The 24896-nt window shown below is 50.9% G+C and overlaps 3 protein-coding genes across 6 annotated transcripts; all 3 read left to right on the top strand.

The window, feature by feature from the left end:
* The first annotated feature begins 2187 nt into the window (after positions 1-2187).
* On the top strand, positions 2188-6973 carry Etv2 (ETS variant transcription factor 2). 4 transcript variants are annotated; one of them, XM_040735510.1, is made up of 7 exons: positions 2188-2269; positions 4730-4819; positions 4922-5011; positions 5245-5304; positions 5519-5983; positions 6534-6646; positions 6754-6973. In XM_040735510.1, exons 1-7 carry the CDS (start codon positions 2254-2256, stop codon positions 6952-6954), a joined length of 1035 nt encoding a protein of 344 aa, XP_040591444.1. In that variant the 5' UTR covers positions 2188-2253; the 3' UTR covers positions 6955-6973. The 4 variants fall into 4 exon arrangements, with proteins under 4 accessions (XP_040591444.1, XP_021089590.2, XP_040591443.1 ...); XM_021233931.2 differs by lacking the exon at positions 2188-2269 and adding an exon at positions 4004-4170 and having other exon boundaries at positions 4925-5011; XM_040735509.1 differs by lacking the exon at positions 2188-2269 and adding an exon at positions 4006-4170.
* Positions 6974-10517: 3544 nt separating this feature from the next.
* LOC110343023 (translation machinery-associated protein 7-like) lies at positions 10518-10736 on the top strand. The gene has a single exon (XM_040735521.1). It carries the CDS (start codon positions 10542-10544, stop codon positions 10734-10736), a length of 195 nt encoding a protein of 64 aa, XP_040591455.1. The 5' UTR covers positions 10518-10541.
* A 1560-nt stretch (positions 10737-12296) lies between these two features.
* Positions 12297-22115, top strand: LOC101836746 (cytochrome c oxidase subunit 6B1). The gene is made up of 4 exons (XM_005081804.4): positions 12297-12451; positions 14211-14327; positions 15282-15382; positions 21933-22115. The coding sequence occupies exons 2-4, from the start codon at positions 14222-14224 to the stop codon at positions 21984-21986; spliced, it is 261 nt and encodes an 86-aa protein (XP_005081861.1). The 5' UTR covers positions 12297-12451; positions 14211-14221; the 3' UTR covers positions 21987-22115.
* Positions 22116-24896: the final 2781 nt, after the last annotated feature.

Genomic DNA, 24896 nt, shown 5'->3' with positions numbered 1-24896 from the left:
AGTCTCCCAAGGGCTTGGAGTACAGTTGTGAACCACATCCAGGAACATGAGATGTTTTCTTTGCTGAGCCCTATTCAGCATCTCTTAACAGGCTTCTGAGTCCCTATTTCTCATTCCCTCTCCAAACCTGTTAGCCGTCTGCATTTCTGGGGTCTATCCCTAGCTTCACTTTAAAGAATGTCCTCTAGACCTTGGGTGCCAGGCCGAGGCTCATGTTCCTATGAAGACAGCACTGAGCCCAGGCAGCTGAGACAAAGCATTGGCATCAAACTAGACCTGGGTGAAAGGTTGACACTAGACCCCTGATGCTTGAGTTGGCAATGCATAAGGAAAAGGCTGAGGCAGGAGGATGACCAGGACTTCAAGGCCAGTCTGGACTGCATACCAAGACCCTGTCTCAGAAACCCACAAAATGGAATTCCTGCACTGGAGGTGATAGTCTATGCAGGGTAACTGCCAAGGGATCCACAGGATACAAAAAACTGGCTGGGTGTGGTGGTATGCACCTTTAATCCCAGCACTGGGAGGCAGAGGCAGAAACTAGGAATTAGAGGCCAGCCTGGTCTACATATCAAGTTACAGGCTAGATAGGACTACAAAGTGAAACTGTCTCCAAAAGAAGAAAAAAAAATCAGAAAGGAAATGCCCAAGCCTACCACCTTATAGAAGCTGGGGAGGCCCGGGCCAGAAGGCAGAAGTTCAGGGCTCTCAGAGACACCCATCGGAACTCTGAATTAGAGAACAAATTAAGGAAGTCTCCGTGGAGGGTAGAGAGAGAATCCCAACCTCCCTGGAAGATCCTCTGGAGAGGTGTCAGATTTCTTCTGTTCCTGTGTCCCCACACCCCTTACATTACAGCTCCCTCTCTGACGTCACATTTTCCAGTCTGGCCCCGGGAGGTGAGGGCCTCCCTCCCTGGCAGGAAGTGCCCTTTAGTCCCCTGCCACCTGGAATGGACCGCTCAACCCCCAGAACCCTTAGACTCCCTTCTCCCCGTGACCAGCCAGTCCTTCTTACCCTGAACCCCTTGTCCCCGAAACTTAAGGAGTAAGGGAGGAGGGGATGCAATGGTAACCCAAGAAAGGATTGTCAAAGAGAACAGGACAGAGGGTACAGCAGGGATCCAGGGCTAGGGACCAGAATCAGAGGAGAGGGACACAGGAGAGGCCAGCTTCAGAGAAAGGAAATCCAGAGCAAGGACACCAGGACCCTTCAGGCTTCTGGTGAATGGATGGATTGGGGCGTTGGGGATCTCCCCCAGGGACTTGGGGCTCACTTAACACTGGACCCAGAAGACTATTTTATTGAGGTTCAGTTTTTCTGCAAAATACAAGATCAGGGATGCCTCCCTCACCCTCCAAAAGTCTGAAGAATGGGGGGGGGGCGGCTCTGCCGGTTCTGGAGATTGAGAATGTGCTACAAAGATTTGGGGCAGGAGGCTGAAGAGCTGGCTCAGTAGTTCAGAGCACTGGCTGCTCTTGCAGAGGACCTGGGTTTGGTTCTCAGTGCCCACATGGTAGCTCATAATCACCAGTTACTCCATTTCCAGAGGGTCCAATGCCACCTTCCTCTTTCCATGGGCACCAGGTATGCACATGGTATACAGCAAACACTCTACACATAATTTTTTTTAAAAAATTTGCTAGGCATTGTGGTGCAGAACCCAGGAAGGAGGAGGATCCACAGTTCTATTTGAGGCCATCCTGGGCTACCCTAGCTCTAAAAAGCAAAGGGTTAGGTGAGTGAGATGGCTCAGTGGGGAGAGACAGATTGTGGCCACTCGTGATGACCCGAGTTTGATCCCCAGGATCTGCGTGGTGGAAGAACACTATCCCTTACTGCCCTCTGTCCTCTGACAGTGTACACACACACACACACACACACACACACACACACACACACACACACACACACACACACACACACTACAAACCTGTTAGGCAGTGGTGGTACACACCGTTTTAGTCCTGAAGGCGTAGGCTGGGGATCTCTGTGTGTTTAAGGCCAATCTGGTCTACAGAGTTAGCTGGTTCCAGGATACAAAGAGAAACCTTGTCTCAAACCAAGGGGCAAGGTGTGTGTGGGTGGGGTGAGCACTGACAAAAACAAAAACAAACAAACAAACAATGCCAGCACTCAAGAGGCAGATTTAGGCAGATGTCTGCGAGTCTGAGGCCAGCTGGGGCAACATAGACCCTATTCTGAAAAAAAAGAAGAAAAAATTAAAATAATCAAATAAAAACCAAAGACTTTATGGGAAGATGTAAAGGTAGGAGAACTGACTCCACAAATCTGTCTTCAGACTTCTACACGCACGTCCTGGTGCGCATACAACATTAGAGTTAAGGGTAATGGGATAGAGATACAGCTAAGGGTAGAGCAAATAAAGAAAAATGTTGTGGGGCTGGAGAGCTGACTCGGCATTTAAGAGCACTGGCTGCTCTTCCAGAGGACCCAGGTTCAATTCCTGGCACCCACGTGGCAGCTCACAACTGTCTGTAACTCCAAGATCTGACACCCTCACACAGACATACACGTGGGCAAAATGCCAATGCACGAAAAATAAATATTTTTTGTTTGCTTTTGAGACAGGGTTTCTCTGTGGCTTTGGAGCCTGTCCTGGCACTCTGTAGTCCAGGCTGGTCTTGAACTCACAGAGATCCACCTGCCTCTGCCCCCCAAGTGCTGGGACTAAAGGTGTGTAACCACCTGGCTATAATAACTAAATTATTAAAAAAGAAAAATGTTTGTATTTATTTATTTTTTAAATAGGGTCTCACTTTGTAGCCCTGACTAGCCTGGAACTCACTATATAGTCTAGGCTGGCATAGAAATCCAGGCACACGCCTTTGATCCCAACACTCAGAAGGCAGAGGCAGGCGGATCTCTGTGAGTTCGAGGCCAGCCTGGTCTACTGAGTGAGTTCCAGGACAGCCTGCAAAACTATACAGAGAAACCCTGTCTCAAACAAACAAACAAACAAACAAACAAAAATAAAGAAATCTAGAGATCTACCTACCTCTGCCTCCCTAGTGCTGGGGTTAAAGGCATATGCTATCATATCTGGCAATAAAAGTGCTTTCAGTATCAAATATTTATTTGTAAGTAAAATCTTAATATTAAAATTAAATATTAAAATGACCTCACATTTTTTTTTTGGTTTTTCGAGACAGGGTTTCTCTGTATTGTTTTGGAGGCTGTCGGTCCAGCCTGGACCTCACATATTTTAATACAGAATACTTACCTATTAATATTTACTAAGTACTTAGAAAAATGGGCACATGTACATTGTGTGAGGCCAGTTTACAGAAGCTAAGGTTTGCCGGCTTAGCAAATTAAAACAAAACAAACAGAACACCCTAATTACTGAGTTTCAGTTTAAGAAACAAGCACACACCCACTTTTCGGTATAGCTATGTCCCAAATATTGTGTATGCATATGCCCGATGTCATGTGATTCTTTTTGGAATCATTTGAAGCAAGCTGCAAATATAACATTCCATCCCTAAACGTTTTCACTTTCTAACAAAGATCTTCCCCAGCCTACCATTGCCACAATCCAAGTAATCTTTGCCAAAAGTTAAAATAATTTTAATAAATAAAATTGTCCCATGCAATAACTCAATTCAGTTCATACTCAACATTTCCCAGTGGTCCGGGACCGATACAGCCCCAAAAAACAAGCTATCTGGACTGAAAGAGAAATGGGAGAAAGCATATCTCAATGTTCCCCTTCATAAACCTGGGATGAAAACATCTTCCTCCTACTAAGAAGATTACATGAAGGCCTGTTGTGCATCTCCTGGGACCCAGCAGTCCCTCATTTAGCGTCAGGGTTACGCTAAGTATTATTACAACACACTGATGCTATTTTGGATTATGATTGCCACTGTTCAGGAGACCCTCCCTAACCGCGCCTAGTAGTAGGGGACTCAGAGTTGGATTCCGCCCCCCACCCGACCCATCTGGCTGTCTGTCACCCTGCCGATTGTGACGTAGGCTGATGCTAGGGGAAGGGGGCATCTGGCCGGAAATCCCTCTTCCTGTTGCAGATAAGCCCAGAGCTGCCCAGCTGACCCCAGACCCCTCCTCCACTGCCACCTTTCATGTCACAGCACCAAGTCTTCAAGATGGGGAACCTATCCAATCCCACCCTACCCCCACTACCCCGTAAGCACCCCTTAGACCTCGGCACCCCCAGCCCGGCCCTGCCCCTGTTCCCCACGGCCTTTTCCAAGCCCAGCTCATCCCTGAAACGGGACAGTTGCAGGGATCAGTGTCCATCCCTAAAGCAGGGGGTGCAGCTTGGCCACGCCCCCATCCCTGCAACTTGACCCGGGCTGCGACCCCCAGCTCTGACGTCTCGGAAAATTCCCCCCTCCCCTACTCAGGCCCCCCGGGAAGGGTGCAAGGTATGAAATGGGGCTGAGACCCCCCTGGCTAGGAGAGAAGGAACCTGCCAGGGGTGAGCCACCACAAACTGGGGACGCATGCCTGGGTATCTGAGCCAGGGAGGACCTGGGAACTCCCAGGACTCTGGGGAGCCTGAATTTAAGTGTCTGAAAGGGGGAGAAGGGACTGGAAACCAGAATTCCATTTCCTGGGGAAGTAGATTGCAGAAGTCTAGACTCCTGGGTCCGAGGGAAACAAGGGTTGCAATCAGACTCCTGGGTACCTAAATGTCACGAGCTTGTCCATTTACCCTTGGGGCTTTGCCTTTCTTTACCAGAGCAAGCAGAACAAGCATCCATGGACCTGTGGAGCTGGGATGAAGCATCGCTGCAGGAAGTGCCTCCTGGGGACAAGCTGACAGGACTAGGTAGGCTGCTGTGGCTTGGGACAAGGCAAGAAAGCAAGGGTCCGAGAGGATGCAGGCCTCTGGACCCACGACCCCGGCCTTAACATCCCTGTGTGCCCGCAGAAGGAGCGGAATTTGGTTTCTATTTCCCTGAAGTGGCACTGCAAGGGGACACAGCGATCTCACCGATGACAGTAGACAGCTGCTGGAAAGGTGGAGGCCGGGCTGGACCCCTCGGGTGCTGGGGGGACATGGGGGAGGCCGGGGGGACATGGGAGAGGCCGGGGGCACATGGGAGAGGCTTGGGGGACATGGGAGAGGCGGGGGGGGGGATATGGGATATGGGAGAGGCTGGGCTCTTTAGAGGGCATGAGGGGCCGGCCGGGAGGAGGAGGCATGGGTGGGGTCACACCATCCTAACTCAGCTGCTATCTTGTCCGACGCAGGGTTCCCCGAGCTGGACTGGAGCCCCGCTCTACCGCAGGAGGAAGTACCTTGGGAGGCGGGTGAGTGTGCAGGAAAGGGAGGCGGGAGACCCTGACACTCCGGGAGTTGAGAGTTGAGATCCCCCTAGTCTACAGAGGAGCCGGGCTAGACCTTGGGGTCACCTCCATCCTCAAGGCTACATAAAGCGCCAACGCCCCCTGAAGCTCCCAAGGATGCAGGGGACCAAGACTCCAGGGCTCCCCCCCTCACTTTAAGGCCCCTTCCTCCTGACAGAGCCGGCTGCTCACCCCCTTCCGTGGTCGCGAGACTGGGCCGACCTGGGCTGCTACACCTCGGACCCGTGGAGCCGCCGCGCTTCGCAGACGCCCGGCCCCGCCCCTCCGGGCCCCGCCCCCTTCGCTGGCTTTGACGGGGCGACCGGCCCACCGCACCCTGACCCCTCCTGGTCGCACCCTGCGGCCGCCTGGAGCGCCGCCAGCTGGGACTGTTCCGTGGGCACCAGTGGCGCCACCTCTTGGGACAATGGCCTGGGCGGGGAGGCGCGTGCGGACTGTAGGGCGTCGTGGGGCGGGTCCGCGGGTTCGGACCACACCGCCTCGTGGGGCGCTGAGCTGCTGCTGGACTGCAGCGTCCCTCGCGAGGCGTACCCAGGTCCCGCGGTCTCCGCGTCCTCCACCAAATCCAGCCAGCAGCCTGATCGCGCCAGCGTGGCTCGCTACCCCAAAAGTAACCACCGAGGTAAGAGGCTGCAAATGCAGAGGAGGTGACGGCTGGCGGATGTGGGGATGGAGCCTGTGTGCTCACTTTGATGTGGTGGTGGTGGTGGGAGACTAAAAAAAGGCGAGATCTGGGAAACTGGCAACTCGGGGCCGGGGTTCTGTACCTTGAAGCTTAGGAAGGAAGGAAGGGGGGTGGTGAGGGGACACTGGTGACTTCCTAGGTACCAAGGGGACAAGGAGGTCGGCGGGCCCCTGGGTTACGAAAGAGGAAACAGGAGCAGCGTTTGGACTCCTGGGTCTTCGAGGGGGGGGAACCAAACCCGTGAATCTCCTAGATGGGGTTCAGGCTGCCTGGAAACTGGCTCTTGGGTCTCTAGTGTGGAGGGATGCGAACCCACAGACGCCCGAGGAGGGGCAGAGAGCTAAACCCTTGGGTCCTAGCGTGGCAGAACCCGAACCTTTTAGCCTTCGACGTGAAGGCTCCCCGACTCCCAGAGTCGTCCCGCAGCAGACGAAGTGCTTTGGGTCTGGGAAGCCCGGCGTTCACCTGCCTCTTCGTACCATGGCAGGTCCCATCCAGCTGTGGCAGTTCCTCCTGGAGCTGCTCCACGACGGGGCGCGCAGCAGCTGCATCCGCTGGACGGGCAACAGCCGCGAGTTCCAGCTGTGCGACCCCAAGGAGGTGAGACACAGCCCTGGTCCAGCCACCAGCCTGGCCTAGCCTTCGGCCCCGCCCCGCTCGCCCCGCCCCGCCCCGCTCGCCCCTCTGACCGCTCTGTTGCCTCCTAGGTGGCCAGGCTGTGGGGCGAGCGCAAGAGGAAGCCAGGAATGAATTACGAGAAGCTGAGCCGAGGTCTGCGCTACTATTACCGCCGCGACATCGTGCTCAAGAGCGGTGGGCGCAAGTACACGTACCGCTTTGGGGGACGTGTGCCGGTCCTTCCCTGTCGGGATAGCACGGGGCCCCTGCCGGGGGCAGAAAGTCAATAAAAACACCCCGTCAAACCTGCCTACTTGTCTTCTGCTTTTTTCACTGACGCTCATTAGACCTGTCCGGGAACCTAAATTCCTGACACGTCCGTATGGCTTCTCCACCCAGATTCGGGTACCCAGACCCCTATCTGTCTTTCACAAAGGCTATGAGCCTGGATTCTGACGCCCAGAGTCCCTAGACTGTCAGTGTCTTAGTTTCCCCACTAAGAGGACCCAGGAGTGAGGACCAGTTCCTCCCGTCAGGAACCCATCTGCTACTATGCCCAGCTGTCTCCCTGCCAGGCCCCTCCCAGCCCTGCCTCAGGTGCTCAAGTTTCAGGGTTCGGTCCCGCCCCTCCACTCCGCATCTGCACCTCTCAACTTGGAGATTACTTTGGGGTAAGAAGTCCATAGGGCCGCCGGGCGTTGGTGGCGCATGCCTTTAATCCCAGCACTCGGGAGGCAGAGGCAGGCGGATCTCTGTGAGTTCGAGACCAGCCTGGACTACCAAGTGAGTTCCAGGACAGCCTCCAAAGCCACAGAGAAACCCTGTCTCGAAAAACCAAAAAAAAAAAAAAAAAAAAAAAAAAAAAAAGAAATCCATAGGGCCTTCTGTGTGTGCCTGTCCGGTATAGAGACTTTTGTTTTGTTTTGTTTTGTTTTTTGAGACTGGGTTTCTCTGTGGCTTTGGAGGCTATCCTGGAACTAGCTCTTGTAGACCAGGCTGGCCTCGAACTCACAGAGATCCACCTGCCTCTGCCTACCGAGTGCTGGGATTAAAGGCGTGTGCCACCAACGCCCGGCCCTAAAATAAACATTTTAATGATTTATTTATTTTATGTTTATGTGCATTGGTGTTTTGCCTGCATGCATGTCTGTGTGAGGGGGTCAGATGCCCTGGACCTGGAGTTACAGACAACTGTGAGCTGTCATGTGGGTGCTGGGAATTGAACTCCTGTCCTCTGGAAGAGCAGCCAGTGTTCTCAACTGCTGGGCCACCTCTCCAGGCCCTGGTATAGGGACTTTTAAAGAGTTAAACTTTTTTATTTTTATTTTTTGAGACAGTTTCTCTGTGTAACAGTCCTGGCTGTCCTGGAACCAAATTTGTAGACCAGGCTGGCCTCAAACTCACTGAGATCCACTTGTTTCTGCCTCCTAAATTAAAGGTGTGCACCACCACTGCCCAGTAAAATTGGGCTTGTTAAGGTTTGACAATAGTTTATCCTCTAATATATCTAAGAATTTATTTATATATTAGTTTTTCAAGACAAGGTTTCTTTGTGTAGCCCCTGCTATCCTGGATCTCACTCTAGACCAGGCTGGCCTTGAACTCAGAGAGATCTGTCTGCCTCTGCCTCCTGAGTGCTGGGATTAAAGGCCTGGGCAGTGGTCACCACCACCAGGCTAAGAATTTAATTCCCAAAGGTTTATGTTAAACAAGAGCACAGAAAGTTAATCTTCAGTGTCTAGAGATGGCCCATTTGAACGTGGTTAGAGGTTTAGGATTCCTCATGATTGCGTTCCGATGTTTGTAAATAGAAATAGAGAGACACAGTGTGTTCTGGTCTCATACCATGTGATGTCCTGGCTGTCTTGAGACAACTAGCAAGAAGGCCGTTTGAAGCCGGTGTGGTGATACACGCCTTTAATCTCTGTGCTCAGGAGGCAGAGATCAGCCTGGTCTACAAAGCTACAGAGTGAGTTCCAGGACAGCTAGGACTGTTACACAGAGAAACCCTGTCTCAAAAAAGAAAAAAGGAAGAAAAAAAAGCCATTTGACTAAGTGGTGACATAGACCACTAATTTCACAGCATTCAGGAGACTGAGACAGAATTGTAAATTTAGGCCCCCAGATCTGTAGGCCCCCAGATCTGTCTGGGCTACATAGCAAGGCACTGTTTAAAAACAAACAAACGAAATCCATCCAGGGATGAAATGGCATAATCAATCCATGAGTCCCTGTTCAGAGCCTCAGTTGGGGTATTGCTCCAGACCGTGAGCCAAAAACAAACCTACTTTCTTTACAAAGTAGCCCCATTTGGGCATTTTATGATAGTAAGAGTGCTATTGTGGCTATAAAACCACATCATAGAAGTTTATCTGCTCTGTCTTGAAGAAAAGCCCTTACAAAGATCTCTGTGAGCTCCAGGCCAACCTGGTCTACATAGTGAGTTTCAGGACAGTCAGAGCTACATAGAGAAACCCAGGAGGGAGGGAGGGAGGGATGGAGGGAAGGAGGGAGGGAGGGAGGGAGGGAGGGAGGGAGGGAGAAAGAGGGAGAGCGAGACAGAGTCAGAGAGACAGAGAGAGAGACAGAGACAGAGAGACGGAGAGAGAGAGAGAAACCCAGGCTCCCCCCCTCAAAAAGTAACTTGTTGAGTATCTTCTATTTCTGGAAGTCATTGAATAATTAGAACTAACACACACTCCCATGGGTACTCCAAGTTGGAAGACTTGTCGTAATGTAAAAAAGTGGCCCAGAGAGAAAGATGCCATGGAACAGAATTCAAGTGGAGGGGTTTTTATTAGTGAAAAGGAATCATAAAGAGGGGAAAATGGGGAGGGAAGACCAGATGACAGGGACAGGGAGAGAGAGAGAGACAGAGAGAGAGAGAGACAGAGACAGAGGGAAAGAAGGAAGGAAGGAAAGAAAGGAACATAGAAGGAAAGGAAAGAAAGAGAAGGATGGGAGGTGGGCAGGGCCCTTCTAAAAGGGAGCATAGTGAATGCACACAGGAGGTGCTCTTCCTGGCAGCAGCTGAGGGTGTATCCTGTCAGAACCCCAAGGAGGGGCCAGTACAGATGCCTGAATACTAAAGAACCAGACCTTTAAAAAGCGTACTGGATGCTAAACCCACTTCAGGATCCTCCAAAGAAAGCCTACTCTGTAACTCTCCAGTGAGTGACCCAGAAATACATCACTCACTGTCCACAAGAGTCCTGAACCCTGTCCTCAGAGGGTTGGCAGTGCAGTGGACAGGCACCCCCAGCAAGGGACAGCCCGCAGTTCTCTGGGCTAGGATGGAGAGAGCCCAGGGGACTGTGGGAGCCCAAAAGGAGGAAACTGATCTACCCCAAGAGGAAGAGAGTCTGGGGGTTGGGGCAGAGAGACGTCAGGAAAGCAAAGAATGTTTCAATCAGAAAAGACCCAGAGATGGAAGATCTTATAGTGCTGTCCAGAGATAACGCACTTGGTGGAGAGGGCTCCCTTTACAAGGGATCCACAGGCCATGGTGTCTTGGTTTCCGATGCCCTGAGGAGCCCCAGAGGTGTATAAGAGATCTGGACTTCAGGAAGGTGTTGAAAGGAATGGATGTGTACACAAATAACTCCACAAATAATTGCAATGCTTCTGCACCCGTTAGGTCTAGACAGTGCATCAGAGACAGCATGTAGGGGGCTGGAGAAATGGCTCAGTGGTTAAGAGCACTGTCTGCTCTTCCAGAGGACCTGGGTTCAATTCCCAGCACCCACATGACAGCTCACAACTGTCTATTAGTCCAGTTCCAGGGGATCTGACACCCTCACCCAAGACACCATGAAAACAAAACATCATTGCACATAAAAAAAAGGAGGAGTCTGGGAAGGGGCTGTCTGTGGGTGCCATGTCGGGCCACGAAGGTGGCAAAAAGATGCCCCTGAAACAGCCCAAGAAGCAGGCCAAGGAGATGGACGAGGAAGATAAGGCTCTCAAGCAGAAACAAAAGGAGGAGCAGAAGAAACTGGAGGAGCTGAAAGCCAAGGCCGCGGGGAAGGGGCCCCTGGCCACAGCTGGAATTAAGAAATCTGGCAAAAAGTAAGCGTTCCTCACTCATACCTGAGATGATGATGACCCTCTTCCATTCCTATTTAAACATCTGGATTCCCTGCCAGAATAACATCTTCGCCACCTACAGCTAGAATGAAGTGTTATCTTGGAGCTTGTTGTACATTGTAATAAGTAAACTTTTGTAAAAAGTTTCACTCAGCAGAGGTTACTAAACCAGTCTCAAAGCAGGGAGAAGAGGCGCCACCTGCAGGCAGGACAAGGAGCAAATTCAAAGCTCGAGGAAGCGGGCCATTTGCAACGGCTTTAGCTTTAGCCTAGTTACACCAGAAGCCAGGGAATGCGTTCTGGCTGAAGAAAGGACGTGGTCTACCTGAGGTGTTAACAGCGTCCTTACAGCGGAGGGTGCACACCGTGGAACGCCGAGATGCCAGGGAATGGACCTGCCATAATACTCCAGGAGGAAGGATCCAGACTGCATGTAGCAGAGGAAGGCTCTGGAAATAGTATAAAGCCAGGACGAACAGGATTACCTGATAGATCACGCAGGCTATATGAACAAGTTTTTAAAAAAAATTCCGTGGGGCTGGAGAGATGGCTCCGAGGCTAAGAGCACTTCCAAAGGTCCCGAGTTAATTCCTAGCAACCAGGGTGGCTCGCAGCCGTCTGTAATGAGATCTGGCGCCCTCTTCTGGCATACAGGCGTGCATGCCGGCAGAACGCTGTCTACCTAATAAGTCTTAAAAAAAAATCAACGGTACAATGAACTATTTCCAGCGGACCTAGCATTTAAGTCCTATAGTCTCCTCTGATTAACTCGGGTCTGTCAGCTGTCTGAATGTGTAAATTGTGATTTCTGAGGTTTGAGGACAGTAATGAACAGGGAGTGTGGTGTCTGATATGATGATGAGTGAGACCATAGAATAGACCCGTTCGTTCATTTCTCACCTTTTAACAAAGGTTTTAGTACCTATGAAGGTGAGGATTTTGTATTTTCTTCAGCAGTGCCTTTTTTTTTTTTCAAGGCAGAGTTTCTCTGTATTGTTTTGGAGCCTGTCCTGGAACTCGCTCTGTAGACCAGGCTGGCCTCGAACTCACAGAGATCCGCCTGCCTCTGCCTCCTGAGACTGGGATTAAAGGCGTGCGCCACCAACGCCCGGCCTAGTAAAACACTTTCTGTTGGCTTAAACTCATGCCCGAGCAGTCTCCTCTGCTGGACACCCCACAACGCGCGAACGAAAATAACTTTCGAGTCCAGGCCTAATGGTACGCGTTTGCTAACCCCAGCACTCGGTCGGAATCTGAGTTCGAGGCCGGCCTGGCCCACTTAGCAAAATTCTGTCTCAAGACGCAAGCAGATTATCTGGGCTGTTTTCCCCATTCCTACTCTGCCGTCAGCCCCGCGACTGTCCTTTTCCTCCCGGAAGGACAGGCAGGGGACGACACAGCCGCAGTTAGAACTCAAGAGCCTGCCGAGCGCAACGCAAGACCCCGGCGGGACCGGCAACAACAACGAGCAGGAAGTGCTCGGTCGGAGGGCGGACCTCTGGGAGTGGGCGTGGCCAGGCCCGCCTCTGGGCACGCCCCCTCCCGCGCCCCCCTCCCCGTGGCCTCTCTAGCCTCGCGGAGGACTCAGCTCCACTCCTCCCCTCGCAGCTTCCGGCCCGTCTGGAATTCCGCTTCCCGTCTGACATTGGCGTCTTTGCTAAGGGTCACATTGAGCAGCGGCTTCTCCGGGGCGGTCTCCAGGTGAGTGCGGAAGGGTCGGGGATCCCGAGGGACCCAGTCCAGAGCGGAGAAGCGGCCCGGGAGGAAGCTTCCGGCCGCCGTGGCGGCGTCGGGCCCCGGGGCCCTGGAGCTGACCATCCCCGGGGCCCTGAGCTGACCATCCCCGGGGCCCTGAGCTGACCATCCCCGGGCCCTGAGCTGACCACCGTAGCCCTCCCTCTTGGGGCGAGGCCGCATTCTGAGCAGTCTCTGTTAACTTACTCCACCCTCCAGCCCCGCCAGCCGGGGCCGCCGTTGTCCCCTGGGGTGTGACGCGCCCCAGCCTCCGCTATGCGGGGTTCACGGCTTGCACCCAGCCTGATGCCCGCCTCGGCGCCTTGATCATCCTTGATCAGCTCTCAGAACCCGAGATGATGCACAGAATTACTTCCGACCCTGGGTCTGTTAAATGCCCCCGTCTCCGCCCTGCCCCAGGTGCCCGGCTCCTTTGGGTCCCTTGAATTGACACTGGCCAAGGTTCTCCCCCCCCCCCCAAGATGCTCTAGAATAGAGAGTTTATCTCGGGTTCGGTGACGCTGGCTGTGTCATCCCTTCAGGCATCCTATCAAAGGGTTGTTTTTTGTTTTTTTAACCCCATGGGTACTCAGAGTCAATAGAATTCGAGGCGCTAAGGTGTTTGCATGCATATGGGGGAGTCGCGAGGTGGTTTTATTAACCTCTCATTGAAATGTAGCATCTAGCCGGGCGGTGGTGGCGCAGGCCTTTCATCCCAGCACTCGGGAGGCAGAGGCAGGCGGATCTCTGTGAGTTCGAGGCCAGTCTGGTGTACCAAGGGAGTTCCAGGACAGGCTCCAAGACAATACAGAGAGACCCTGTCTCGAAAAACCAAAAAAAAAAAAAAGAAAAGAAAAGAAAAGAAATGTAGCGTCTACTTCCACTAGGAACGAAAGCAGCGACTTAAGTAGATTTGGCAGCAGTCAAAAATCACAACTACCTCACACATTCTAGTTGCCAGTGTCACAACAAATCGCCGTCTCCGCTCGGGGTTAACCTCCAGTTGTGGTACTTGACCAAGTCCTTTGGGCCATTTTTTTTTTTTTTTGGTCACCCTAAGCAACTTTGCCATGTATGTAGCCGTATTCTGAGAGAAATCTATGGGTTCGTAGGACCCTGGTGAGTGTGTGGCAGCAAGACTCCTTGTAATGTTTTGGGTGATGATGGATATAGCACAACCATCTGGGTGCTGTGTGACCTTGGGAAGGCATCTAGTCACCCTGTCCCTTGTATAGACAATAGAGATAGTAATGCTCCCCCCGCCCCAGACAAGGTTTGTCTGTATTGTTTTGGAGGCTGTCCTGGAACTCGCTCTTGTAGACCAGGCTGGCCTCAAACTCACAGAGATCCTCCTGCCTCTGCCTCCCGAGTGCTGGGGTTAAAGGCGTGAGCCACCAACGCCCAGCATTTTTTTTTATAGTAATGCCTTTTAGACTGACAGAGTGCACATAGTATGTGCCATGCACGCAGTGAGTGCTAACTGGAATCTAAGGATAAAGCCTGGTTTTGCCACGGAGGCCTCTGTCTCCTGAGCCACAGTAGGCATCTACACTCAGATGCGTGCATTTTCCCTGCCCTTCATCGTTCCTGTGTCTGCTGAGGAGGAGGGGGGAATAGCTTGTTCACATTCTGGTCTGGACTCTCCCGTGGGCCTCGTTGGTCTGACACGCCTGTGCCCAGGCATCCCTGGAACGGTTGCCCATGTCCAAATTCTGTTGGCATCCAGGAGTGAGCACCATGGCTGAAGACATCCAGACTAAGATCAAGAACTACAAAACCGCCCCCTTTGACAGCCGCTTCCCAAACCAGAACCAGACCAAGAACTGCTGGCAGAACTACTTGGGTAAGCAGAGTACCAGGGTGGGAAGGTAACATGTGTGCGTGCGTGCGTGCGTGAGTCTTGCCGGTGTCTTCTACATACCTCTTGCCTCATGAGGGACGATGGGGCACGGGGACTCGTGCATCCCAGCTTGCATCCGTTCACTCTGGATATACATACGGTCTGGAGGGCCCGTACCCCTCATACTAGCTGTCAAAGTCACAAACTTGAGTCTCAACGATAAATTTTTTTTGAAGAATTATGTATGCATTTTGTGTGTGTATGTGTGTGCGCCACACACGCACACAACATACAAGTGAATACAACATGTAAACGATCAGTTCAGAAGTGACTCCTGCATCCATCCACAATCCATGTAGAAAATGGGTATTGCCATCACTCCCTTCGTCACTAGAGGCATGACACCACAAATTGAAGATAGTTAGGTTTTGGTGCTCCGTGACACCTCCCCTCGAAAAGTATAAAACAAAGCAAACACTGTCACCCCCTCCTGTCTACTTTGCTGATGAGCAAGACCATCTTACCCTTTCCCGGCCGTGTCTGGACTTCATAATCTTCAAAGGCCCCTCATATTTTGCTATGGTTCCTGGATCCAGAATGTCACATTGAGCAACAGTGTAACTGCCCAGGTCAGGTGTATGCAGCTCTTTATGGTACCTTTTGAATTTGCATTCGCCCTGTGTGTGTAACCAACCATGGAGGGCTGGAGAGACGGCTGAGAGCTTAAGAGCACTGGCTGCTCTTCCAGAGGTCCTGAGTTCAATTCCCAGCAACCATATGGTGGCTCACAACCATCTGTCATGAGATCTGGTGCCCTCTTCTGGCTTGGAGGTGTACATGCAGGCAGAATACTGTATATATAATTAAATAAATCTTTAAAAAAACAACAAAAAGCACATGGAAATTTTCTCAAAAATGCACTTGGTCTGGGTTGATCGGAATCTCTTCTCTCCATAGACTTCCACCGCTGCGAGAAGGCCATGAACGCGAAGGGGGGTGACGTCTCCGTGTGCGAGTGGTACCGGCGTGTGTACAAGTCCCTCTGCCCTGTATCATGGGTATGCGCCTCCCAGTGGGACCCTTGGGTGTTCCGGTGGGGACCGAGCAGAGAGGAGCATGGTGACTAGTGAGAGTTCATCCCTAAGGGCCAAGGTGGGCCCAGCTGTGGAGTGTCACCGGTACCTCCTCAGTTAGGGCCCTTAGGCAGGTCCATTCTCCTAGAGCTGCCTCGGCCATGCTCTGTACAAACGTGAACTTTCAGGATGGTTGTGGCGTACATCTTTAATCCCTGCACTGTCGGGAGGCAGAGGCAGTGGAATCTCTGTGAGTTCGAGGCCAGCCGGTATGCAGAGCAGGCTGACTAGCCTCCCACTCACACAGAGACCCGCCTGCCTCTGCCTCCCCAGTGCTGGGGTCAAAGGCTCGGGCCCCGGTCCAGACTGAGTAGAGACTCAGCTTTCCACTCTGTTCTTCTCAGTTTTTCATAAATGTACTGCTGTACACGTGATGCGTGTGGGTGGTACGGGTGTGCCCACTGCCTGTGTGCAGAGGTCAGAGGGCAGCTGCATGCAGTCAGGTTCCCTTCCCACCGTCACAGATGACACTCAGGTCGTCAGGTTCGTGGTAGCACATCTGGAACCCTGGCCCCCAGGAGGCAGAGCAGCAGTTAAAGGTCATCCTGGGCTACTTGAGACACCCACCCCCATCCTCTTTTGGCTTTACGAGACAAGGTTTCTCTGTATTGTTTTGGAGGCTGTCCTAGAACTCGCTCTGCACATCCTTTTTTGGTTTTAGAAGACGGGGTTTCTCTGTGGCTTTGGAGGCTGTCCCTGAATTCGCTCTTGTGCTCTTGTAGACCAGGCTGTCCTTGAACTCACAGAGATCCGCCTGCCTCTGCCTCCCGAGTGCTCGGATTAAAGGCGTGCGCCACCACCACCCAGCTCCATCATTTTTCTTTAAAGTGCATGTGTTTGTATAGCACCCATGTGTGTGCTAGTGCCTGTAGGGGTCAGTAGAAGGTGTTTGGTCTCCTGGAGCTGGAGTTACAGGTGGTTGTGAGCCACCATGTGGATGCTGGGAATCGAATCTGGGTCTTCTGTAAGAACAAGTACCCTTGATTGGTGAGTCATCCCTCCAGCCTCTTGTATTGGCTACTCTGTTTTGTGATTTGCTTTGACCTGTTGTGGGGTAGGGATTATTGTTAGACAGAGTCTTATGAAGCCTGGACTTCTTTGTAGTCCTGAGTGACCTTGCACTCCTGAGATCCTGCCTCAGCCTCCTGGGAGCCGGGGTTGTCTGAAGCAGCGCTGGGGTGGATGCCATGCTTCTTGTATGCTAGGCAAGCAGTCCACCCACTGGGCAGACCCAGCTTCCCCTGCGGCTTGCTTCTGCCCTTTAACCTTTAACTCTGGCACAGGAAGTGTGTGTGTGTGTGTGTGTGTGTGTGTGTGTGTGTGTGTGTGTGTGTGTGTGTGGTGTGAGACAGACAGAGAGAGAGAGAGATTGATTTATTTTGTTGTGGTTGTTTTTTTTGTTTGTTTGTTTTGTTTTTTTCAAGACAGGGTCAGGGTTTCTCTGTGTAACCGCCCTGGCTGTCCTGGAACTCACCCTGTAGACCAGGCCGGCCTCGAACTCGCAGAGATCCGCCTGCCTCTGCCTCCCAAATGCTAGGATTAAAGGCGTGCGCCATCACACCCAGCTCAAAATTATATTTTTAAATAATACATAAATTCTTGAATTTTGTTCCTCTTTTGACGGCCATATTTAAGACATCCTATTGCACTTTCTTTATCTATTTTGTTTTACGTGTGTGGGTGCTTTGCCTGTGTATCTGTCTGTACACCTCATGCCGGTGTGGTGTCTGCAGAGATCAGAAGAGAGCGTTGGCGCCCCTGAAACTAGAGTTACAGGTGGGTGTGAGTGAGCTCCATGGGGTGCGGGTCTTCTTCAAGAACAGCAGCTGCTCCTAAGCTCTGAGCCATTTCCATATCTCCAATCTCTGTAATTTTCTTTTTTTTTTTTTTCTTTTTTTTTTTTTTCTTGGTGGTAGTGGTGGTTGTTTTTCAAGGCAGGGTTTCTGTGTAGTCCTGGCTGTCTTGGAACTCACTCTGTAGACCAGACTAGCCTCAAACTCAAGAGATCCTCCTGCCTCTGCCTCCCACTGCCCTGCTTATTTTTTAATTTTAAAGAGATTATGTTTTGGGTGTGGATCTTTTGCTTACGTGTTTATTTGTGAACCAGGTGTGTGCCTGGTGCCCAGGGAGGCCAGAAGAGAGCGTCAGATCCCGGGACCTGGAGTTAGAGATGGGGTGACCTGGAGTTAGAGATGGGGGTGACCTGGAGTTAGAGATGGGGGTGACCTGGAGTTAGAGATGGGGGTGACCTGGAGTTAGAGATGGGGTGACCTGGAGTTAGAGATGGGGTGACCTGGAGTTAGAGATGGGGCGATCTGGAGTTAGAGATGGGGGTGACCTGGAGTTAGAGATGGGGGTGACCTGGAGTTAGAGATGGGGGTGACCTGGAGTTAGAGTTGGGGTGATCTGGAGTTAGAGATGGGGTGATCTGGAGTTAGAGATGGGGGTGACCTGGAGTTAGAGTTGGGGGTGACCTGGAGTTAGAGTTGGGGTGATCTGGAGTTAGAGATGGGGTGATCTGGAGTTAGAGATGGGGTGATCTGGAGTTAGAGATGGGGTGATCTGGAGTTAGAGATGGGGTGATCTGGAGTTAGAGATGGGGTGATCTGGAGTTAGAGATGGGGGTGACCTGGAGTTAGAGATGGGGTGATCTGGAGTTAGAGATGGGGTGATCTGGAGTTAGAGATGGGGGTGACCTGGAGTTAGAGATGGGGTGATCTGGAGTTAGAGATGGGGTGATCTGGAGTTAGAGTTGGGGTGATCTGGAGTTAGAGATGGGGTGACCTGGAGTTAGAGATGGGGTGATCTGGAGTTAGAGATGGGGTGATCTGGAGTTAGAGATGGGGGTGACCTGGAGTTAGAGATGGGGTGATCTGGAGTTAGAGATGGGGTGATCTGGAGTTAGAGATGGGGTGATCTGGAGTTAGAGATGGGGTGATCTGGAGTTAGAGATGGGGTGATCTGGAGTTAGAGATGGGGGTGACCTGGAGTTAGAGATGGGGGTTGCCCACCACGTGTGCACTAAGAGTGAACCAGTGTTCTTTAACTGCTGACCACCTCTGCACCCCCGGTTTTGGCTTTCGGGGTGGTAGCTCTGAATAGCCTGGTACTCATGTAAACACACAGCAGTCTTTGCTGGCTCCGCCTTCCCAGTACTGGGAGTCCAGGTGCCTACCACCAAGCTGGCCTAACTTTCCTATCTCCTCTCTGCCATGCCCTCTCATCTGACGCTCCAAGATTTCTTTCTGGGTGATCTTAGGTTCTGATCTCACGGCAGCCCTCCCTCCCCCAGCCTCCAGGCCTGCATTTGGCACATGGTAGGTAGCTTGTCAGGCAGTGTGCTTGTGTGTGTGTGGTGTGTATTTAAGTGTTTAAGGCATTTCTTTTTATTTATTTTTTTTTATTTTTATTTTTATTTTGGTTTTTACAAGACAGGGTTTCTCTGTATTGTTTTGGAGGCTGTTGGTCCAGCCCGGCCTAGAACTCACAGAGATCCTCCTGCCTCTGCCTCCTGAGTGCTGGGATTAAAGGCATGGGCCACCACTGCCTGGCTAGGCATTTTTAATCTTAGTATATGTATTTGTGGGGGCAAAGGGCAGTGTGTGTATGTGTATAAGTGTTTAAGACATTTGGGGCAGAGGTCAGTACCTATGCGTGCGTGTGTGTGTGTGTGTGTGTGTGTGTGTGTGTGTGTGTGTGTGTGTGTGTAAGACATTTCTAATCTTAGCATATGTATTGGTGGGAGCAAAGGTCAGTACCTGTATTATGTGCATTTGAATCTTTGAATCGTTTTTTGCCCAGCCATCATTTATTTCCCTAATAACATTTAGTTTTCCTAAAAACAAAACTTTAGTTTTTTGTAGAATTTTTAAGTAAGTTGATAGATAGGTCCTTTTCTTTTTCTTCCTTTTCTTGTTCCTCCTTTTCTGCCTCTGCTGCTGCTGCTGCTGGTGGTGGGTTTGTGTGTGTGTTTGCAACTTTATACAGATATGGTTCACATTCTATTTATTCTTTTAGCAAGGTCTCACAGTGGCTCGAGCTTGTGTAGATTTTTGTCATGTAGTAAGGTAGCCCTGAATTCACCAGTCTGCCAACCTCTAACTCCCTAGGCTGAGATTGGATGCCTGAACTAACATGCCTGGTTGTAGGCTGCTTTTTTTTTTAACTTCTAATAATTAAAGTGGGGGGGGGGCTGGAGAGGTGGCTCAGAGGTTAGAGTACCAGCAACCACATGGTGGCTCATAATGAGATCTGGTGCCCTCTTCTGGTGTGCAGGCATACATGCAGGCAGAACACCAGATACATAATAAACAAATAACCCTTTTTGTTGTTGTTTTTGTTTTGTTTTATGAGACAGGGTTTCTCTGTAGCTTTGGGGGTTGTCTGTCCTGGGAGTAGCTCCCAGGCTGGTCTCGAACTCACAGAGATCTGCCTGCCTCTGCCTTCTGAGTGTAGGGATTAAATGCCTGCACCACCAACACCTGACACAAATAAATCTTAAAAAAAAATCCTCCGGCCGGGCGTTGGTGGCGCACGCCTTTAATCCCAGCACTAGGGAGGCAGAGGCAGGCGGATCTCTGAGTTCGTGACCAGCCTGTTCTACAAGAGCTAGTTCCAGTACAGCCTCCAAAGCCACAGAGAAACCCTGTCTCGAAAAACCAAAACAAAAACAAAAACCTCTGCCCTTTAGCTGGACTTGGTCTTTGGAGGAATAAATCCATGACAGGAAATGTTTTTCCCTCTGTCTTCATGATTTCCGATTTCCTCAGCACTGTGTGCGTGCGTGACTTGGGACTACTAGCATAAAGGGTGATTTGCCAAAAGTCATTGTGCCTCATGTCCTAGTTTTTGTTGTAGTAACTGTCCTGACCAGAGCCTCTCAATCTTGGCTGGTGTTAAACTCACGAGACGGCTGAAGCTAACCTTGAACCCTTGAGCCTCTGACCCTTTGCCTCTATTTCCTAAGTGCTGGGATTGTAAGTGCTGAGGCTTCTTTTTTTTTTTTTTTTTTTTGGTTTTACGAGACAGGGTTTCTCTGTATTGTTTTGGAGGCTGTCGGTCCAGCCTAGCCTCGAACTCACAGAGATCCGCCTGCCTCTGCCTCCTGAGTGCTGGGATTAAAGGCGTGCGCCACCAACGCCCAGCGTGCTGAGGCTTCTTTGTGTGTGATTTTTTTCTTATTTTATATGTATGAGAGAGAGAGAGAGAGAGAGAGAGAGAGAGAGAGAGAGAGAGAGAGAGAGAGTACGCGCGCGCGCATGTGCAGGTACTGAGTGGGTGCCTAGTGCTACCATTTTGGTGCTGGAATCAAGCCTGGGTCCTCGCAAAAACAGCAAGTGAGCACTGAGCATCTCCAGCTCCCTTGGTGTGCTTTACGTGTTTGGTTATTTCATTCATTCATTCATTTATGTATTTATTTACTTATCTATTTATTTCATGGTTTTTCGAGACAGTGTTTCTCTGCGTGTAGTCCTGCCTATCCTGGAACCCACTCTGTCGACCAGGCTGGCCTCAAAGTTACTGAGATCCACCTGCCTCTGCCTCCCTAGTGCTGGGATTAAAAGTGTGTGCTGTCACCGCCAGCCTGGTCCACAGAGTGAGTTTCAGGACAGCCAGGGCTATGTAGAGAAACCCTGTCTCTCTCTCTCTCTCTCTCCTCTCTCTCTCTCTCTCTCTCTCTCTCTCTCTCTCTCTCTCTCTCTCTCCCTCCCTCCCTCCCTCCCTCCCTCCCTCCCTCCCTCCCTCCCTCTCTCTCTCTCTCTCTCTCTCTCTCTCTCCTCTCGTCCCACCTATACCTCCTGTCTAGCTATTGGCAAATAAATCTTAAAAAACAAATGGGGTTGTGGCGTCGGAGTAGGCACATGCCTTTAGGAGACAGAGGCAGGCTGATCTCTGAAATTGAGGCCAGCCTGGTCTACGAAGCAAGTTCCTGGACAGCCAGGGCTGTTAAACAGAAACTGTGTCTTACAACCAACAAAAACAAAACCAGTGTTGTGTTATGTCTGTTCCTGTGTGTGGGTGTGTGCAGGTGCGGGAGATGCCCGAGGAGACTAGAGAAGGTTTCAGATGACTTGGAGCTGGGTTGCGTGCAGTTGTGAGCTCTCTGGTGTGAGTGCTCAGGGATGAGTGCGGTCTACAAGAGCAGTTCACGCGCTTCACTGGTGACCTGGGTTTCCTGCCTGTTCTCCCGCAGACTCAGCTCATTTAGAAGGGTCATTTTTGCTGGGCGTTGGTGGCATAAGCCTTTAGTCCCAGCACTGGGTGGGAGAGGCAGGCGGATCTCTGAGTTCAAGACAAGCCCTGTGTACAGTTTAAAAGAACAGTGGTTCTGTCTTTCTGAGCCGCGGTTATCCTCTCGACAGCGGTTAGCACATAGCAGGCACCTGTGGTCCTCTGTTGGCCACACCCATCCGTGGATAAAGGCAGGAAAGCTGTGGTTTTGTCACAGGAGGAGTCATGCCGTTATCTCTTACAGGTCTCAGCCTGGGATGACCGAAGAGCAGAAGGCACGTTTCCCGGGAAGATCTGACCTGGCTCCGCCCACCTCTCCTGTTCTCGTCCTTCCCATATAGTAAAGGGGGACCTGGGTTTATGATGGTCTCTACCCTGGGACCCTGAATCCTGATGCAACTACTAATAAAAACCCACTGGAAAAGTTTCCCTGTGTGCATGGGGCAGCTGGGCAGGAAGGTGGGGTGCCCTCGCACAGGGACCTCACAGTCCCTGTCTTTCTTGTTCTAAAATGAAGTGTAGGTTTCTTTTTAAGATGCATTTATAGGGCGTTATGGCGCACACCTTTAATCCCAGCACTCAAGAGGCAGAGGCAGGCGGATCTCGGAATTTCAGACCAGCCTTGTCTCGAGTGAGTTCCAGGACAGCCAGTGCTACACGGAGAACCCTGTCTCAACACCCAAACCTTTATCCTTTATGTATTGATGTCTGTGCACATGTGTGAGTGTGCCTGAGGGACCAGAGGAGAGTTGGAGCTGGAACTACAGATGGATGTAGGTAAATCCAGGAGATGACGCTATATCCGGAAGGAGAAGTTTCCTCTCTCCCTCTCTATGTAGATTTCGTTATAGCTCGGGTTGGCTTCAGATTTCTAACCCTTCCTGAGCTCCACAAATTGATGGCTACTGTGCACACACCAGCTGGACTTGTAGTATTCTACAGTGCAGGGAATTCTCAGTGTCTAATGGCAGGCTCCTGCTCAGGGTTCCCTTCCTGTAAGTGCTTATCACCATGATGACTGACAGTCAGTCAGCCAGTGGTGGTGCTTAATCCCAGCACTCAGGCACAGGCAGGCGGAGCTCTGAGTTCGAGGCCAGCCTGGTCTACAGGGGGCGTTCTAGGACAGCCAGGACTACACAGAGAAACCTTATCTGGGGGGAGGGGACCCGAAAAAAAAGTCAGTGAGTCGCCGGGCATTGGTGGTGCACGCCTTTAACCCCAGCATTAGGGAGGCAGAGGCAGGCGGATCTCTGAGTTCGAGACCAGCCTGGTCTACAGAGCGAGTTCCAGGACAACCTCCAAAACAATACAGAGAAACCCTGTCTCGAAAAACCAAAAAAAAAAAAAAAAAAAAAAAAAAAAAGTGAGTCAAGGACAGACGGGCACACCATCTCTCGAAGGGATTGCCACACACCAGTGTATCAGGAAGTCAGCCTGGCCAGCTAGAAAGTGATGGCGGGAACTCTCATCATGTCTCCTGTCGTGCATTGAGATGAACAGGTGCTGCACATCCTGAGGATAACAGCCCCTGAGTGGGCTCTAAAGCACATGCCTAGGGGAGGACCATTAACTAGTGCTCACAGCCCTTGAGGGGTCGTGTTTGTAAGTAGCTGAGACAATGGCAACTGTTTTGTTGGTCCTGGGGTTTGAACTCAGCCACCCACAGGCTAGCAACAGTCACACCACAGCCCCTCACTGGGGGATTCTAGGCAGGGCCTCTACCACTGAGCCACACCCACAGCCCCTCACTGGGGGATTCTAGGCAGGTGCTCTACCACTGAGCCACACCCACAGCCCCTCACTGGGGGATTCTAGGCAGGGCCTCTTATCACTGAGCCACACCCCAACCCCTTACTGGGAGAGTCTAGGCAAGTACTGAACTGTGTCACAAGCTTGCTCAGTCTATCAGAGTCTGTCTCTTTCTAACTTAATGTGTATTTGTGCACATGTCACAGATGCCCTATAAGGCCAGAAGAGGGCTTTGAATCTGGAACTGGAATTACATGTGATTGTGAGCTGCATGAGAACTGGTACTGGGAATGAACTGCAAGGGCAGTGAATGCTCTTAACTTCCGAGCCTTCTCTCTAGCATCCCTGAGTCTTTTTATTTTGCTTTTTGAGATAGGATCTTGCAATTGCCCAGGCTGACCTTGAACTCGTGGGGTAGTCCAGGCATGCCTTCTGAGTGGCTGAGTTACACACTTGTATCGCCAGTCCTGGCCGTTTTCTTTTATTTATAGAGAGATTTTAGTTTACTTCTAAAATTGTATGTGCCTGTGGAGGCCAGAAGAGGGCAGCATATTCTCTGAAGCTGGAGTTCAGGCGCTTCCCAAGGTGGGTGGTGGGAACTCAACATTCTCAGGAACTCAACTCAGGATGGCTCTTGGCTGCTGAGTCATTTCTCCAGCCCCTCTATCTTTTTTTAATGTGTGTGTGGGCACATGTGCACGTCAAAGGACACCTCTGGCACACAGGGCATGTACATATATACACGCAGGCAAAAAAACATACAAAATAAATAAAGCTTAAAAAAACATTTAAAGCAAACAAGAATGCTGGAAAAGCTGGGCGTTGGTGGCGCACGCCTTTAATCTCAGCACTCGGGAGGAGGCAGAGGCAGGCGGATCTATGTGAGTTCAAGACCAGCCTGGACTACCAAGCGAGTTCCAGGACAGCCTCCAAAGCCACAGAGAAACCCTGTCATGAAAAACCAAAAAAAAAAAAAAAAAAAATTGCTGGAAAAAAGTACTAGCATGGGGCTAAACCTTATGGTTCTCATCTTTGATCCCAGCACTTAGAGGCAGAGGTAGATAGATGTCTGTGACTTCGAGCCCAGCCTAGTCTACATAGTGAGTTCCAGGACAGCCTGAGCTGTGTAGAGAAACCCTGTCTGAAAATAAATAAGCAAATTATGTATATATGATTATATAAAAATAATTTTATATTTAAACACATAAAATATAAATGGTATATTTGTTAATATGTATAATTGTATATATATATTAGTATTACCCAATTGTTTAGCAAATTATTTAAACCAAAATGTATCTGCTGACCCTGAATATTTATTTAGATTTTCTTGGAAGCCCTTAAAATAGATGTAAATCAAAAGAGAAAAGCTTTTTTTTTTTTTTTTTTTGGTTTTTCAAGACAGGGTTTCTCTGTGACTTTGGAGGCTGTCCTGGAACTCGCTCTGTAGACCAGAGCT

This window comes from Mesocricetus auratus, unplaced genomic scaffold, assembly GCF_017639785.1.
Source record: "Mesocricetus auratus isolate SY011 unplaced genomic scaffold, BCM_Maur_2.0 Super-Scaffold_100046, whole genome shotgun sequence".
In the NCBI taxonomy this organism is placed as follows: domain Eukaryota; kingdom Metazoa; phylum Chordata; class Mammalia; order Rodentia; family Cricetidae; genus Mesocricetus; species Mesocricetus auratus.
This window is presented reverse-complemented; position numbering and strand designations above follow the sequence as displayed.